The 19,258-nt window shown below is 38.1% G+C and overlaps 1 protein-coding gene across 2 annotated transcripts in view; it reads left to right on the forward strand.

Annotated features, from left to right (window-relative positions):
- ajap1 (adherens junctions associated protein 1) overlaps positions 1–19,258 on the forward strand; it is a 56,219-nt gene that overhangs the window by 24,327 nt on the left and 12,634 nt on the right. For both annotated transcript variants that reach the window (XM_042407846.1, XM_042407847.1), the window contains one exon: positions 5,093–5,850. In XM_042407846.1, coding sequence (XP_042263780.1) covers positions 5,093–5,850 — 758 coding nt within the window. The remainder of the gene's footprint in view (positions 1–5,092; positions 5,851–19,258) is intronic.

Consider the following 19,258-nt stretch of genomic DNA (forward strand, 5'->3'; position numbering starts at 1 on the left):
CTCTGTTGGCAAAGTCTTCAGTTGTACTTTGTAAAGCTTATTTTCAAATCTTTTTATGTGCAAGTATACACTTATTGGATAGATTTTTTTTGGCCATAGGCATGTTGTAAACAAAGCTGCAGAATGTTATTTATTTTTGACTAACTCTAAAATGCAATTTAGCTGTATAAATCAGAGCACAATTCATATGCCAATAATATTGTAATAAAACAGGAAACCATAATTATGTGCTGCAGACTGGTTCCCAAGCACGGAGATCATGTGTTTAATTTGGAGTTTCTGTCAAGGCCTAATCCCAATCCAAACCCTCCCGACAGTGGCATTTGTAGGAAGCTGCAGAATAAGTTGGAAGTAGATTTACTGAATATAGTACAGCTTAAACTGGCACAGAGAAGAGGGAGAAGTCAAGCTTGGTGAACCCTCCTCCAGTGCTTTTTCATATTTGGACTAAGAAGCATAATCCAAATATATTGCTCAGAAATATCACATCTTACATACATTGGCTTTCTGTTAAAATTCAGCATGGTTTGAGTTTGATGAAGGACAGCAGAGATTGGGATCCCAGATGCACAGACGCAAACATTCATTCACACTCTATGTGTTCGTCTCAGCTCCGGCTTTCCAGTATAACTGAACCAGCGTGATGGATGAGCTAGATCAGTACTGTAGGTACACATATACAAAAAATATTGTGTTTGTGTTTTCATCGTAGGAGTCTGCAATGCACAGAGATTTTGTTTTGTGAGTAGAAGACCACACTGCCTCTTTTATCTGCTATCTGTCAAGTCCTGCTTAAAATCATCATTCCAGCAAGTCTTCAGCTGACCTTCAAACCTGAGTCCTCCAGGCCAACAGACAAGCCAATTAATAGTTTTGCTCCATAACTTCACAGAGTAATTTCATTCCCTGTATGTCTGGCTCTAAAATAAGCTTGGCATACTGAGATCCAGGACTTGAAATTAGCCTGTTGGGTCACTTAATACTGCCTGAATAATGCATATAAAGTAGCTTACAGTCAACTTTAACTTCCCCCAGTCCTCTAATAAACATGTACATTGGAATGTGCCCTCTTCTATCAACTTGCAAGTTTTCAATTTTTCAGCTGAATGTGTTTTTTTTTTTTTTCCATGAAAATCCATCTGCCCGTATGCCCCACAGGGATTGCATGTACATTCACAATGCTCTGTGATGATAGAATTGTTAGGGGAGGGCAGTAGGAGCTCAGAACCAGGAGACGTCACAATCTCCACTAAAGGGATTCCCTGCCATATTGTTAGGGCTTAACTTTATACTGAAGTTAGTAATGATGGAGCATGTGCTCATAAAATAGGACACCAGACACACATTCCACCAGAAAGCAATCTGGTATGTTCACGCTGTGAATACTGCACTTTATCTGCCATCTGTGCAGTATACTTTCAGATTATATTTTCATTATGTGGGATGTCAAAGAATATTAGAGAATCCTTCTTAGATTACGAAACCACAGGTCTTAGAAAATATTATGTGCCACTTTATCTGTAGCATATGCTGCCCTTGCTGGAATTACAGTATATAAATGGTATGGATGTTATTATGTAATTATACCATGAAAGATAAAGATATTCCAGTTACTATCATGTATACATTAAAATCATCACATCCTATGGTTTGAAACCAACCAAGTTTTGGTATTTTAGTTTAAGATATGACTGAAATGATTATCCAATTATCAAAATAGTTGCTGATTAATTTTCTGTCAATTGACTATATCGAATAACCAACTAATTATTGCAGCTCTAAATTGTTTATCAATAATTTACAGCTATGTATTACAATTCTGAACAAAAGATAAAGGAGCAACAATAATGATTTAAAAGACAATAGGCAGGGTTAAGATTTTTATTTTTTATGTTTATCAGACAGCTGATTCATGTGGGGTCTACTATGTGGCAGCCAAAATACTACTTCAGTGAATCAGGTCTATTATACTTAAATTATTCAGTAAGATGTAATAAATAAAACACATTCATCTTTAAATGTGTTTTTATGTTAGAGTTCCACATTAGGGGCACTTAATTTCTCCATTATTGTCTCTAGATTCTCCTGGTAAGCTATTCTTCAGCTTTACTTCAGTCTGGCAGACCAAACGTAGCAACCTGAGTGTTTGACGTCCTCTTTCTTCTACAAATCAATTAGGAATGATGGAGTAAATCAGCTAATTAAAATCTAAATGTGTCAGTGCTACAACAGACAATCAATAGGACAACAAATTAGGAAAGGGAATGACAACTAAGCAATGTAAATGTTACTGACTAAAAAAACGTTTTGGTAAGTTGTGTACAAATTCATAAATATATGCATTACTTAATTACAGAATATTGAAAGGAGATTATATAATGTTTCACTTAATTTGTTTTATTAATAGTTATATTAATTGTGTAATTTGTGTATTTGAATGTGAATGTGTTAATTAATCACTCAAACTGTTTTTATGCTCATTAATCATTAAATAATTAATCACAAAGCAAGTCAATAACAATTAGGGGGGACATCACAGCCCTCATAAGAATTTTGATATGATAACAGATGAAGTAAATAAGTGAATAGTGAAGAACAAACTAGCAGATTAACTGGGAGGCACTAGTGAGCATGAGCTTGTCAGAAGTTTTAATATTTTTGGACACATTATACATCTTATAATCATAATCTGCTTGAAAACATTGGTCCTGATCGTGATACTAAGGATGATGTCGGAGTAGCAGTAAAAACTACCATAAAACAAATTATATTATCCTTAAAATTGTTAAGTAAACATTTGGAAAACATTTGGTTCCTGTTCAAGAGACATTGTTTTGACATGTTTTGTTGAAAATGATAATTTGCATTAGTGTTACTCTTCATGTATTCAGTTGTCGTTTTTATTTCTAATGAGAAAATGCACACATTTTTCTCTAAAATTAGTACCCATCTTGATTTCAATGTCAATGATCTGTGGTCTTCATTCACTGGTCTGCATCTCATTACACAGGGTGACTCTTTTAGAAATCTTACGACAGGCTTGACTATCCAAGGAGTCACAGGATTCTCCTCTGTTGCCTTTTGTTGCCATCTGCACTCAGGCTGCTCTTCCAGGCTCCTATGAACTCTCCCTTATTGTTGTGGCCATGTTCAAACCCAATATGGCAAAAAAAGAAGATGTTGCATTAAAGATTCCAGAGATTGCATTAATTTGGCTTGGAGAGTTAAAAATCGGGTGTGCTTATTGAGAAAGTGCCAGAATGTCAGTCTGAGGTCGGGGTCATGGCACTCATAATACGAATTATTACCCATATTTTTAGCTTTCAATAATGCACTGACCTTGTCACTGCTCTTTCATGACCACATCAGTCACCATTTATGGCTCAATTAAAATGCCATTCTAAATTATCTATATTAGTTACAACTTCAATGAAAGGTAGGGTGAATAATAAAAGCATGGTCCAGAATCTCACTATTATTATCTACAAAAAGACTGACTGAATATATTTTGAATGTTAAGTTGATTTGCCCTAGAATTTAAATTTAGCCGCATGTTATGATGGAGAGCACAATTCAACATGTTTTAACTGGTCTAATATGTATATATATTAAATTATATTTTAGAACTACTCACTACACCACCAAAGTCAGTGCTTTGACAGTAACATAAAAATGAAATAATGGTATTGTGAACAGAATATAATGATCATCCATTTGCCACAACTTGCTAATTGTCTTATTTTTGCCTTAGCAACGAGAAAAACAATAGCCTGGTTTACTCAGGGTAGCAGGGCATGCAGTGGTTCAGAGGAACAGTGCATTTTTGAAACAGCTGGCTTACAAGGCACAGCCTGTTTGAATGGTAGATTAGATTCCAATTGAAACTGATATACCTATGAAGTAGAAAACGGCCAAAAAAATATTTAAAATCTATAGCAGAGGTGTTATAATCCATCAAAACTTCATGAAACCTTTCATCTGGCTTCGTACAATCTCCACTCTGTGTCCCTTTTGCTGAACATTTACACAACACAAGACACACTATAATGTGGATTTTCATGTGAGTAGAATCACTTACGATCAGATCACATTCTCAACAGAAGTCAAGTGTCTTGTCAAATGTCACTACAGCACAGCTAAAGTTGTTAGAGACTTGTAAAAACATAACTTGGTGATTCTATGATCGACAGATATCTTTGTATTGCCTCTGAGATTCGATGAACCTATTCACACTTTTCCATCTATCATCACCTTTGTGATGCCTCCAAAATGAGTGCTCTGTGTGAGCTTAAATTGGCCAAGGACAGCAGAGATGAAAGATAGCCCATAATGAGGTTTCTCCCTTAGGAATCAATGTGTAGCCTTGTCCCAGGGGCCACTGAAGGTTGTCTGTAAAATCAGTCTACGACAGGGTCCTAGCCTCAACAGGCAGCCTATCTATCAACTTGCCATCTTGTTGATGAACAGGACTGAGGTTTATACATTAACAAAGGACATTTCGGGACATACTTGGGTGATGAATAAATTAATGCAATAGCTGTATTGGTGAAGATTTCCATGATATACTTGTCATGCTGTGTCTACTGCCAGCATTGTGTGTTACCTCCCCGATCATTGCACTGCATAATCAAATTGCCCTTTGGGAATCAGATGACTTTGTGTCTGCGGGAGATAATGCAGAATATGATGATCAGCTAAACCAGGCCTGACCTTGTGTGTCGGTGTAATCATCCCTGGATTGATATGAATCTGTAACATCAAGGATAAGTCCTTACTGCTTTTGACAGCTGAGAGCAAAGAGTGCAAATCCATAATCTTTCACGTTTTACAAAATTTACTTTGTGTCTGACCTTTATACTGTAATTCAAGAGGCTGTCTGTGAAGCTAATTATTATTGAAGCTTAATTGAGTAGGAGTGTAAGAAGTTGTGGAGTAGAACTTTGGAGGGTGAATACAGATGTGAATCTTTACAATAGACTATTAAGTTGAAGGTGGGGGGTGGAGGGAACCTGATTTGTATGGCTGGAACATGTAGTGCACTGTGTCTGAATCTAAAACAGTTTCTCTCATTTACTTTCTCCTCTCTCTGCAGTCCGTCTGCTTTGAGGCCAGGCAGCTGTGTGGGGCAAAGGGTGTGGATCCTGCTGGCCATGACCCACCTCACCCTGGACTTCTCTGTGTGCAGCCCCCTCAGTCAGGGTCTGGGGATCAAACTCATGCCCAAACCGGTGCCTCGCTCGCGGCCTCGCTGGCAGCCCATCTGGGAGACGCCCAACAAGCTTCACTGGAGAACAGTGAGCCCTCTCGCCCGCCGCCTCCTCAACCCTATCCCTCCACCACAAGACAATAGGGCAGGGATAGGGCCTAAAATGAAGGGTCAAAAGCATCGGAAGCCAGCACATAAAGGACAAGCAGGGTGTAAGGAGTGCCGGTTAAGATACTCTCAAATGGAGACAGGTGATCCTGTAATCGCGGAAGCTCCTGCAGCTTTATCCAGTGGGAGCAGAGGAGACACAGTGAGGTTGTTACTTAGAGCCAGGAGGCAGCTCAAATGGGACAGCTATGACAAGTCTCAGGAGGGCCGGACTACCACGGTGGCCGGATATATCGACTGGGGACCCACAGGGACAGATAGCATAGATGATGATAGCAAACCGGAGCCCAACATTACGCTGTCCACCAGGGTCTCAACTACCACAGTGGCAACAACCACTAGTACTACAACCAGGCTCTCCCAAAGGACGTTCACTGTGGTGACCACACCAGAGCCCAAGAGGCTAAGCACCACCAAGGCCACTAACAACGTCGGGGAGACTGCCAAACCACCAAAGCCATATGGAGACCCACCAGGTAAGACGTATAAAACAGCTACGTAGTCATCTAGTGTGAATTTCATGATTGATATGAGTGAGTAAGCTAAAGAGATTATTGTTTTAGTTGCCTTTGGAATGTTTTTCTTTTTATTTCAGTCACACTTTACAGACTCATAGGTCACCTCATGTCTTCAATACAAAACAGATACAGTGCTGTGAGGGTGTTCCCCCAAAGCCAGCACTGTCCAACCCTGTAGCTTGGGTTTTGTTCTGCAGGTTATCATCTTAACAAGACACTGCCTCACTTTACCTTCAACCAGACACAATGAAAAACTTCATTAAATCAGTACTGAAAAGAAATAAGAAACGTGCATGGCACAGAAATGAGCACCACTAATTTAGAGTGGTGTCTTGAGTGTATGGTATCTAGATAAATAGGAGTTTGCCCTACAAAGTTCATGTGTCTTTGGCCTGTGATGTAATGAAGTATCTAAGGCTGACATTTGTAGAGTAGAAATATAAGTATACTCATAACGAGAATAAATTCAGAAATGGGCTTGTAGGCTGATCCAGTTATACCAATTGATCCACAGAGTGATGTGTACACATTCTGACAAGAGCAAAACAAAAAGACTGGATAAGAAATGTCAAGTTTTTTCATTTTATACCAAAAAAGCATCAGCCAAATGTGTGCCCTTCATGGAGGCTGGACAAGCAAACTGAGTATGTGGTCCTGAAATTCTGAGAAGTGTGGATGAATGAAATAATATCACTTTAAAGGGAACATGGGTCACATAGGGGCAAAATTTTCAAGCACCACCACCATGGAGATCCAGGATTTGAATGCAACTAGCAGTACCTCCAGCTTGGTTGTGCACACCAACAAGCGCAATTGACACGTGTTCACATGTGGGAAGCCGGTGTGGGATTACATTCTTATCATTGCAGTACAGACTTCTACTGGACGGTTTGGGTGTCTTCGTTGGGGTGGGATCCAGGGAGATAGAGTGAGAAATCACTTGTATTACACACTTCTGATGACGCTCCTTGCTGGCAGGTGAAAAGATGCATCTGGTAACATTTTGTGTCATGAAAGTTGCACTTGTCTGTTAACTCCCTCCCCAGGTTAACAGGGACAAGGACTACATAGTGCAGGGGATTCCAAAATGGAGAGAAAATGGGGCTTAAATTGATAAAATAAAAACAAATAAAATCTCCCAGTTCCAGTCATACCTGTTTTCTGTAATGATGGTGCAAGCCAAACTCTTTTCACTTTCCCACTAGTGCACGAGTAATGATCTGTAGTAATGATGTACTTTTCATTATTTGATATTGTACCTTGAGAAAATATGCCACCTGATTCACAGAGAGAGTACTGGACCATACTGTGGTCCTCATACTTGAAATATTGTACATAGGCAAATGTGATTTCTTGGTCAGTCCCTCTGTGCTGTGGACACACAAACCTCCCAGCCCGACATAATAGATTTACCATTTCATTAAGTCCATGAGGAATACTGCTTTTTAAATGGACCATACAGATAGTCATAAAACATAAGTCATGTTTAACAACTTATGAACAAGCACTATGCTAATTGAAGCTTTTCCATTTGGTGCATTAATATAAATGTCATAAAATTAGGGAGTGAACAGTAAGGGTGATCAAAAGTCCTTCGCCACTGCCTCAATTAAAATGAAAAATGCCCTAAGGCACAGATCACTGCAGATGTATGCTGTAGATGTCCTGCTGGTAGAAAATAGCCTTCACTGATAAAATAAAATAAAATAACAAAATATCTTTCCCAGCTTAATTATGAAGTTAAGACAAATATAGTAGACAGTAAATTTATAAGTTGTGCTGATGAGGGACTTCAATGTTTATGATAATTTCATTCCAAACACCTGAGTAACGCAATGGACATTTTTTATTGAGCTATGCAACAATGACATCAACCATATAAGTTTGGTGAAAGTTATGTTGCATCTACGGGGTCTGTCTCTGCTCTGTGGTTCTATTTACACAAAGATGAGTGATCGTGATTGAACTATACTGTATCTCCTGTATTTCTATAATAAATGTAAACAGCACAAGTTCCTGAACTGGGACCTCTGGGAAACTCAGCTCTCATAGCTAATATTACTTTGTCCTCTGAGTACTGGCAAAAAAAGAAAAGAAAAGAAAATAGGGAAACACTCAGCTCTGATGCCAGAACTAAAATGACTGTAGAAATAGGCTTTAATGTTAGTGGTCTAAATATATATTGTGCTTTGTGACTGAAGTATGTATAGCGAATGTGAAATGAAATGGCAGCATGTAATTGTCTTGTCAGCATTGTTATGATCTCTTCATTTTCACTTGATTGGGGGAGGTGAGTGTGAGACCACCTGTGATTTAAAATGATGGTTTGATAGTGTATCCTGGAGGAAATCAGTCACCACTAACTGAAAGCTGATGAGAGGAAAAAAAAAAGCTCTGATTTTTCCAGCCGGCTGCACATTATTGTATCAATAAGCAGACTGCGTCTCCTCAGAACAGATGAATAGAATCACTTTTCAAAGCAAAGCCCGGGTACTTAACTGTTGTAGAAAACTTTCCTTTGCCTTCACAACACATTAACCCATGTCTGCCTCATATTGGCCCCAAGGCAAGATATAATTAACCACATAGTCGGCACAGCACTGGATTGCTGATGAACTGAAACTGTTACAGGAGAGGTGTTTCACTTTGTCTCTGTCTCTTACTCATATCTTTCCTACTTTGTCTTTGAGGGTGTTTATGGATACATTACATTCAATTTTAGCCTGATTAATGAAAACTTAGATCAAGAAAAGCTCATATAAACACCTTTAAGTGATTATCTTAATTGGAACAAGATGATTATCTGAGCTCACATAACAATTTAACACCTACAGTTCCGCTTGTGTCTTGTGATTTATTACAGCATTTATTTAATTCAGTTCAATTTAAAAATAATTTGTCCCTCAACGGGAATTTAAGGGAAGTGGTTTTGCAAAGAACTGAAGAAAGAGGACACATACACATTGTACAAACGTCATACATATTGCATAATATAAAGATACATATATGCTTTCTACACGTGGAGATCTGAAGGTTTTTTTACTCTACAAGAAGAGAGAATTCTTAAATTGGTTATTTGAAGAAAAAGGATAATTACGCTTCATTACAATTTGGTTCTTATTTTTGCAGTTTTAGCCATCACTTCTATTAGTTAAGAAAACATCATCTACTCAACAGTGTAAATGGGGTCAAAGAGGAGTTTTATGTTTAACTTCAGTGTCCTCAGGACATTATAGTAGTGTGTTAGTTCATAACAGAGTTACATAAAATCTATATATAAACATCCTTTTATGAGTGTGATTTAGATTTTAGAGGGTGTATTAAATTCATTACATAAAATAACTGTCTCTGTCATCAGTCAGTAAGGCTACAGTATTAAAGCACATCCTATGTCAGTGCTTATAACAAAGGGCTGCTTTGACACTACTGAGAGATGTTTTCTGTGCTAGACCAACCAAAACGAGTCTGGCTCACTTCCAAACAGATTTAAACAGGCGTATCAACTTCAATTTAAGGCTAATTGTGAGTGTAGGAGTTAGACTGGTGCACATGCTCACATTGTCATGACAATTTAGATGTATTACACTGAAAAATGCATAACTGGTGCAAAGACCATGTGTATGCATTATGGATGTCTGCTTTTGTGCATGCATAGACTTTCAGTCCTGCATCCACAATATGTCGAGATATAAGGTTTGTGCGTTTGGCACCCAGCTGTTTGGCTATGTGGCTTTCTTTCCATTGTTGTGTCTTGTCATCCTCTAGGCTAACCCTCGCTGTGCCAAGTTAACTGTGACAACTATCTCAGGTGAATGATGTAAGATCTACTTATTTTCATGGAAATGCTCACACATTCCAATTTTACCATTTCAATGCAAGTGAGGCAGGATGCAAAACATGCAACTCCATGAACCCCAGGTGATCTGTGCTCATTGTGAAGGAAAAAATATAACTTGGGACACCTTAGGTTGCAATTTAATGCAGCTTTACACATCTTAGCATGTTAACCATCTAACAGCTAACTCATGCTACACTGAACATTTTCTTTAAATACTTTTGTATTTCCCGACTCCCCCTTTCCTTCTGTCTCTGTCATCCAGCATCTCCAACACAAACACTTCAGCTCAGAGTAAACCTCTGAAAGAAACGAACCCAGCCACCCTGACATCCACGGCATTTTCAGCTAATTATAATCTGAAGAGCTGATGAAGAAATGACATTTGGCTCGTAAGATTTATTAATATTTAATTATGGATTTAACATTTTTCAGTTGGTTAATTATTTTGTCTTTAACATGTCAAAAATAATGAGAAATACACAAGTTACCAAAGCCTAAATTAATATATTAAACTTGCCAACTCAGTTGGATCAGCAGTTATAATTTTTTTATAATGATATGAAAAATAAAAGAAACTGCAAAATGTTTGACAAACATTGGAGTATTCTGATAAATTACTAAACCAATTATCAGCTAATCAAATATTCAGATATTTGTTTCATCCATCCTTCTGCCTGTTTTCTGTACCTACTTACCCTGTTCAGGACTGTGAGGATGGAGCCTTTCCCAGCTGGCATTGGCCAAAATTTGGAGTCTGTTTTTTTAGTGCCAACATAAACTCGATCTGACCTAGTTGTGTTTCCTTATACAACTAAATAAGAAGTTTTTAGAACAAATTCTTAATATGATTTCACAAAATAGGCTTCAGCCACTGCGGCTCAGAAAAAGTATTTATCACAATCCAGCCTCACATCGAAATGTGTAATAGCTACATTGGTCCACAGTGTAAAACGTATTCGTTTCACAATAACGGCTCTAAAATTGTGCGATGCCTACATTTTTTTTTTTGTTGTTGTTTTTGGGGGTTTTTTTTGGCCTGTTTTGTTTTCTACTAGTCTGTCATGCATTTGAATCATTGTCTCTGCGTTGTGTAGTTATCTGAGCTGTTATGTCATTTGTGTTATTTAATGTAACTGTTTGATGATGTTCTTTCAATAAAAAACATAGATTTTAGAGCCTCTGGGATTAAATGAAATTGAAATCCAGAATTTGAAGCTTTGCGATTGGCTGACTGGAAGACTGGCCTGGAAGTATTTTCCTCACTGTCATTGTGTTAATGTTTTCTTTTGATGATATCTTTAATATTTCTCAGCACAAAAACAGGAAAGTGTCCAACAATATGACAGGTTAATGTTAAAGCCATTACTTCTCTGATTCTGAGAAATACAGTTATATCTGAAATACTTACTTTTTCTAAACATAGATCATCTAGATGCAGTGTAATTACTAATTCAGCTTTACTAGATATTTGATATATTCAGTAGATATATAATTTTACGACCCTATTTGCAACCCTGCTTTGCAAACCGGAAGAACTACAACTGTGGTGCTGTTGTATCAGGCTGCACGGTGCAGCTCTGGGGAATTGTAGTTTTTAAAAAATATTAGTGTTTTTCCTAGAATTGGAAGTTGTAAATACTGAATTGTGAGTACACTGAGGAGTTTAAGGGAATGGTAAACACATTTGTGTAGTCAGATTTTAAATATCTAATTGTTAAATGGGTGAAAATTCATTTTAACCCTATTTTACCCATATATGACAGTGCCCCCAGTCGTTGACTATACTTACATGGTAGCTGAGGTCAAGAGCTCTCTATAACAGTTAGTCTCATGTCTGAAGCCCCTTTTGTTGCTTAATTATACACCTTCAAACATGCACCAAGGTCAAGGTTCAAAGGTCAGTATTTCAAAGCAGGAGTCATGTAGAATCTTCATACTGACATATGTTACTCTCCAGGTCGAGACCTTTCCAACGATGTATTTGATTTAGCTCTACAACAAAGTTTTAATTTTCTCATTTCATGGACACAAATATCCCAGGCCTAGTTTCAGAGAGCAGTTTGATATAAAATGGAGCTTTTTGTTTGTTTGTTTTTTGTTGTTCTCTGGACAGGAAAATGGATTATATAACTCCCTCATCAGTGCTGGTCACTCATTGACATGCAAGAGCTGTCTACATGGAACTGAGACATGTACTTTTCCCTCTAAATGCACTTTAATACGCTGTGCTGCTAACTGCTCATTCTTTTTTCGTTTTTTGTTTTCTCTCGGGATTTATATGTTTTTATAATTTTTTTAAGGGAATTTTTAGATATACAGTATATCTTTATCCTTTATTCCTTCCAGTTGCACTACTGTGGGCTGGGAAGAGCAGCATTTCGTTTTTTTGTGTATGCAAATACACAAGAAAATGACAATAAACTAAAACTTGAATCTTGAATCTTGTTTTTTCTTTTTTAGTGAAAATAGTGACCAAAGAAAGGCTCTGGAGGAAGCCCTGAAGTGCTTGGGTTAGAGTTTGTGTTAGAGTTAGGGCTGAAAAGACCAACCTGTTCTCATTCCCAAGTCATTAAATACCGACGCATGCATCAGCTACAATTTACACAACTGGAGATTTCTTGTAGGTTTATGATTCTTGGTTTTGGGCTTTTATCTCAGCATGACGTAGCCCATTCAATCAGAATCTTTTTTATTAGCCAATGCAAGCATACGAAGAATATTTCTTGGCATTTGCTCCCAAAAAATGCAACACAGTAGAATAAAAAATAGACAAAAGTAAGGTAATAATTATAATGATAAAATAAACAAAGTAATAATAAAATTAAATTGAAATGTTAAACTGTTTATAGAATTGAATAGTAATAGTTTTGAACTGGGAAATAAAACTTGAAATGAAATATTGGCTGTACAAAGGAAATATGGACTGTGCTATGGACAAAGAAATGAAGTGTATGAAATATATGAAGGTGACAAGAGCAAAAATTAAATGTGACATGTGCATAAACATTTAAATGATGTATCAGTGGAGGTTGAATGCAATGCACAACCTCAAGTCCAGTTTGATGAAATGTCTGAAAGTGACAAGTGCAGGGATTAAATGAGGGATGTGAAATGTAATGTCCAGTTTGATAACCCCGTCTTCATCCTGTTTATATGGCCATGTTACAAGATTTGATACAAACACACACACGCACACACACACACACACACACACACACACACACACAAGGAATGCATTGAAGTGCTTTATTGGATGAAGTGGCTCAATATTAATTGAGGAAGACTCTATGTTTTGAGAAAGATGAGTTCATATTAAATATACTCAGCCACATATTCTTGGAAATATAAAACTAAATGAGCAACTTCACATTTTACAATCACAGGCTATAAAACATCTTTTTGGGTTGTGGCCGACCAGCGTCAGTTTGACATGGAGTGAAGTCCACCAACAACCCCAAACAGTAGTCGAACATGCCACGTTCGCCCACAACAGAATGCCCTTCCTTAGCCTACTGCTATCAAAAACTGACAAAGAAACCCTTTATTTCTCAGAACTGAAGGAGAAGTAATTAAAACTGATGGCTTTAACATTAACCTATCATATTGTGGATCTATCAAGGATACTTTCTTGTTTTTGTGTTGAGAAAAGTCAAAAATATCATTAAAAGAAAACCTTAACATGGTGACAGTGAGGAAAATAATTCTGGGCAGATCCTCCAGTCAGCCACTTAACAAAGATTATGAAAATAAAATGCACATTTCTCACAAGAAATGTTATCAAGACACATTTTAATGCCGAAACTATCTTAAAATATTGCATTTCCCACCGAGAATAAAGGGAATGTCAACCATGTTGTTGTTGTTTTCTCAAACAGAAACAGTCATGTGATGTCGACACAGGCCAATAGAAAAGAACAGACCGAAATAAAAAAAAGTTGGCATCTCACAATTTTAGAGCAGTTACTGTGAAACTAATACATTTTGCGCTGTGATTTTGATGTGAGACTGGGTTGTTTATCATTGCTTGTCAGGCTCTCGGTAACAGTGAGATTACTGTATGTGTGTTCACCCCTGCAATAAATGGGCGCCATGGACTAATTCACTGTGACTCATGAATACTGTAGGCAACCAGCACAAATGTAAGCCATTAGTGTGCTTTGTCTCAGTTGTGTATGGCATGTGTGTATCATGACCATAATCATCTCATGCTGAGTGTGTGGGGGTGTGTGCACATCACTGTCAAACATGGATGCGTTTGTAGGGAGAGAGTAGGGAAGGCAATGACTCCAAAATGCTCTTCTCACATAGAAGTAGATATAATGAGCATTAGTCTGGATCTTGTTAGTTAGACTGTGGTCAAATGTAACCATTAATACACCAAGTGATGATTCATGTTTGACAGCGTATAGCACCTGTTCCATTATTAAGATAGAAAAGAAATGGAGGACTGCAAGCTTCAGAGCACACCGGAAAAGTTGTCAAAATTGCTTGCCTCCTGAAATTAAATGTCTCCTCACATTATGTCAGATGTTCTTCCTGCACAGTAAACACACAAACTTTGGACCAACAGACAGAAACATCATCCACAGTCTCCTCATTAATTATCTGTTTTTTCCATTGTGCAGAAGAGTTTCCCCCTGGCCAGTTAGTCAGTCATTTAACAATATGATCATCCATGTGATACCAGCTAGGGCTGTAATGACACATGGCAACAGAGTCGCTCCTCCGTCCTCCAGCCGTGATCCGTTAATCGTTCTCCCTCCACCGTCATCGAGGATGTTCCAATCACTGAAATGCATCTTAGTGGAGATGAGGAGAGAGGAGGCTCCTGGAGGGGTTTAGAGCGTGGAGCCATGGGTATATCCTCTGCGGAAGTTTAAATGGACAGCAACTCTCCTTTGATTGAATGTCTTTATTGATTGACAGTTAACAGGCTGTTGTAGTAATACAGCAGATCAGGAAAACTACTTATGGAACAGAAATGACGGCACCAATAGCAGCTTTTCAAATTCATTCATTAAATAAAAATTACTGAATCATGAATCAATCATAAAAAACACTGTAACGTTTTTTTTTCTTCATAAGCCAAAAGGCTTCTCCTTTCTTCTTTTCCGTCTCAGTACATCTCAGCTCCTTCAGGAAAATATGATGCTGCACAGCTGCGTGTCTCCTATGAAATCATCCTGAGCCTAAATGGGACGTCAGACTTTCACAAACTAAATAAGAAATATTTTATTATTATTTTATTATAAGCATATTCTGTAGGGTACAGCTGTTTTTATTGCTCCTTTACGTCGGTTCGTTCTTTCAGTAATTAACGGAATTAAATTGTCTATTTGTGTCTTGTTCTGTGGCAGCCAGATAAAAAATGGAGCATCGCAGGTGTTTTCCTTCCAGCTATCACTATGTAGAAATTAAGTAACAATTTAAATGATTAATTAATTAAACATGAATTTTAAGTTTAAAGTTTAGAGTTTAAACTTTCACTTAATTTCTACATAGTGGTAGCTGACTTCTTTATATTTGACAGTTGAGATGCTGTGCATCATGAGTACGTGCCGTCTCTTCAAAATTACATTGCAGTGAGTGAGGACGTCCCGTCTGATGGATTAAATTTGTCCGTCTTCACGTCTCTTCCTCATGTTTCTCTCTCGCATCCTCGCTGGGAAGAGCTATGAGGCGAGGAAGAGATGTGAGTGAGGGCTACGTGTCATAACTCCCACTCACTGTTGGCATCGATAGTGCAGGACAACAAAAAAGGAGAATTTATTCTGTTGTTGCAGAATATGCAACAAGTTAAGACCCTCTGCGTTTAGATTTCCCTTTTGTACTATTTTAATGTTTTCTAGTTATTAATATCATCTGTCAGCATGTGAGTCTCAATTGAAGTTTAATGACTTGAAGCCTTAGATGGCTTTAACTCTGTAAGAAATACCTCAAATATCTAATCAATATAATTAGTAAATGAATTAATAACTGAAATTTAATGTGCAATTTCCTGACAGTGTACCACCACTGTGCATAGTCAACATTAGAATTCATCTTGTGTTGTGTGGAGGTTGTGTGGATGCTGCAGTTCTTAGGGGATGGCTCCTGTTGCTCCTGCCCTCACAGCGCTCTGGCCATCATACAGGAGGTGTGAGAAGAGGAGGAGGAGGAGTTGGGTGGATGGGGGGGAGGTTATAGCTGTGGTGTCTCCAGATGCTCACTGATTGTTCCTGGTGATTGTGCTGCTAGTAACTACTCCCCCCTCTACTCCATGCAGATGGAGCTGTCAGCTCCATTATGGATATGAGATGATTAAAACTGCAGTCAGTAAAGCCACTACTGATAACTTGGGGCTTGTCAGAGGTCTGAAAGTCGCAAGGTTACATTTAGAGGTTTGTGTGGACTAAGTAACAGGTACCATGTGTTCCTGACAGATACAGTAGAGCCTTACAGATTTATCCTGTGGCCTCCTGAAACAGACAGATTTAGTGGATTATTTCAAATAGTAGACGGCATTCGGTGTAGGGGCCAGCAGGTGTTTAAAATAAATAGATCCATATGGCAACAGTTCAACTCACATTATCAAGTTTGTGAAGGGAATGGAGGATTAAATGAATGGAGTAAATAAATAAAATCTACATTGACTGTAGAGCAAAGTGAGCATGTAAAATGTATGTTAAGTGTCTCAGGAATCTATTTTTAAAGAAGCGAGCTCAGTGAACATTGTAATGCAGCATTTTGACCCATGGTAGAACTGTAGAGGCGTACAATACAGCCTCTTCAGCAGTGAGAGAGACACACATAGAGACAGAGAGAAACCACTTTTCCCAGCGGTTACCATGGCAATCTAATAAATTTGCCATTACTCTCCGTATTGACTCTCAATAAAGTCGGTAAAAATGAATCTCCTTTTCTCAAGCGTTAAATATGGACTTAAATGCTGATGCCCTGTGACAGGCGTACAGAGTCAAACCCCCTTACCCTGATTTACAGAAAACTCAGCCAAGAGGAGATGAAGAGGCCAGACTGAGCAGATGCTGTTTCACTTTCTGTTTCTCCACTTCTCAGCTCTTTCTTCATGGCTTGACACATCTGCCTAAAGGAAGAGAAGTGCAGATGTTGACTGATACACTATTTTGAATAGAGGAGATTGTTATATCAATCAGAGGGGATTGGGCAGGATTTTGATATGAGCCCCTCACTTGTGTGTGGTTTCATTTATTTTAGGTTTTGAGAGATTTTTCAGTTTTGTTGAAAAATTACAGAGCATTACTTGACAAGAAAGACAGAGAGAATGATACAGTATGCAGAAATATTGGACTCCAATCCAAAACATAGCAGGTGCATGTTTCCCAGCCCATTCACCTGCTAAACAATTCAGCTAAGCTTTGTTTGATAAAAAATACCTCCTGTCACCAAAATGACAGTACACAGATTTCAGTATGGTTGATTGAAGTTGCCTTAGTAACAAGGCCATTATACACCGACCTGAAAATTGCAGCCGTTTTCATTTGTCTGTTGTTAACAGGATGAGCAACTGTGTGTTCCACACTGTTCATAAAACTGACAGACACACTAGACAAGTGTATCCTCTCATGAGGGACGCCATCATAGAAGAAATACACCCTGGCTTCCTCTTTTTGGGCCATTTTAGCAATTGCCATCCAACCTGGCTGAATTATTCAGCAATGCCTTTGACATTGAGAGACAAGGCATGTAGAGTAATTGTTTCTGATCTCACCCTCTTCAACTTTCCCCTCCTCTCTCTCTCTCTGTCCTCCTCTTCTCTCTTCCTTTCTCAGCACCCTTCACTTCTTCAATAAGTGTTTTAGATTGCCTGGTGACTCAGTGGAAATCAGCCTAGATTGACACTTTGACACCAACGTTAATTGGCAATTCCTTACTATCAGCAGGCCGCCTTTGGCGGAAATCTTTCCCCAACCTGTCCTGTTCAGACGTCTAGTTGTGGCAATGACAATCTTGAAAGGGTCATGAAGTGTATTAGTGTGTATTAAATATGCCTGTACAAATGTGCATTGTGGTGTGTGGGAGTGAGGTGGCTCAACCTCTGTAAGCTGCAACTACATTTTACAAATGAGGGGCCTTCCCCACATTTTTCAGGAGCTTTTAAGCCAACACTGTGTGGGTGTAGGCACCATTAGCCCTAAATGGCTCTTTGCAATTCCTGATAGGGCTTACAGTACCACTACACATTAATGATCTGGTAGGCAGGTTGCTGTCTGTCATGGTTAAATATCACAAGTATCAAGAGTGATGCTGTTCCCATAAAGAGTCTGTATATGTACATGCAGGGTATAAGCAAACACATTACTGTTCTCCTGTAGCTTTCTTCTACCTGATGTATATTTGAACAACAGGATTTTTTCACAGAAGACATTTTGACATGTCAAGATCAAGATATACTTTATTTGTATCCAAAGGGAAAGGCATATTTACACCAGGAAAGGCACAGGTGTAAATAATAAAATGAATGATGGCTGAATTCCATTTGCCTGCTTCGGTTTCAGGGTTCTGGTATTGCACATGCTTGCTCACTGTCACACTGTCATGGTTTACTGAAGATTAGAGCCATTGTTGATGTTATTAGTAACACTGTGTGCTTTTCCCACGATGACAAGTCATAATGTCTACCATGAAAAAGGCCTATTGTCTATAAAAAAAAATGACAAAACACCCTTTATAACTAATTATTTAATGAAAAGGAAAATCACATATTGTGGATATATGGCAAATATATACAGTATATATATACAAAAGCTAACTGCTGGTTTGTCACTATATGAGCAACACCTCTCACATTGCACATGGTCATTTGTTCTATTGTTAATATAAAAATATTGATTAGTGCAGCTTTAAAGACATCCTGATCTGGTAACAAGTTCATTTTAAGCTTACTTAAAGAAACAGAAAGTCTGCTGTTAATGTCAAACTGTCACAAACTCATCCAGCTCAGCTATTAAGAAGAACTGGGTTCAGGTCTGTGGTCAAGCTACACACAGTAACTCACATTAGGAAGGTTAAATCCTCACCAACCTCTGCCTCAGTTCAAATGTGGTTCAGGATGTTGTGACCACATTTTAAATATTAATGTAATGCTGTTTTCGCTGTGTTGTTAGGCTTTTTTTAACCTTTAACTTTGTAGTGAATGTGTTACAAACCTGGTTGTATTTTCAGCTGTCTGCTTGACCTTTCTGTTGTGTTTGGTCATGTAGATATTTTAAACTGAGGCAAACATTGTATTACTAAAGCTAAGTGTATATCTTAAATGCATTCAGCCTGAAAAAAAACAAGATAAAGTGATGTGACAATGGTAAAAACCATATTGATGAGTTTCCAAAGGTGCTACAAAGCAGACATTACCTGCTATGCACATTTATTGACTCCACACTGAGTTTTTGCGTCTAAGCTTGAGATCTTTTATTAAAACTAGGTAGCAAGGGGAGATGTCATTTAACCGCCATGCTTTTCTTTGACATGTTCATCAAACTGTCATGGCCAAGAAAAAATCTAATTTATTTT

This window comes from Thunnus maccoyii, chromosome 4, assembly GCF_910596095.1.
Source record: "Thunnus maccoyii chromosome 4, fThuMac1.1, whole genome shotgun sequence".
Classification (NCBI taxonomy): Eukaryota; Metazoa; Chordata; class Actinopteri; order Scombriformes; family Scombridae; genus Thunnus; species Thunnus maccoyii.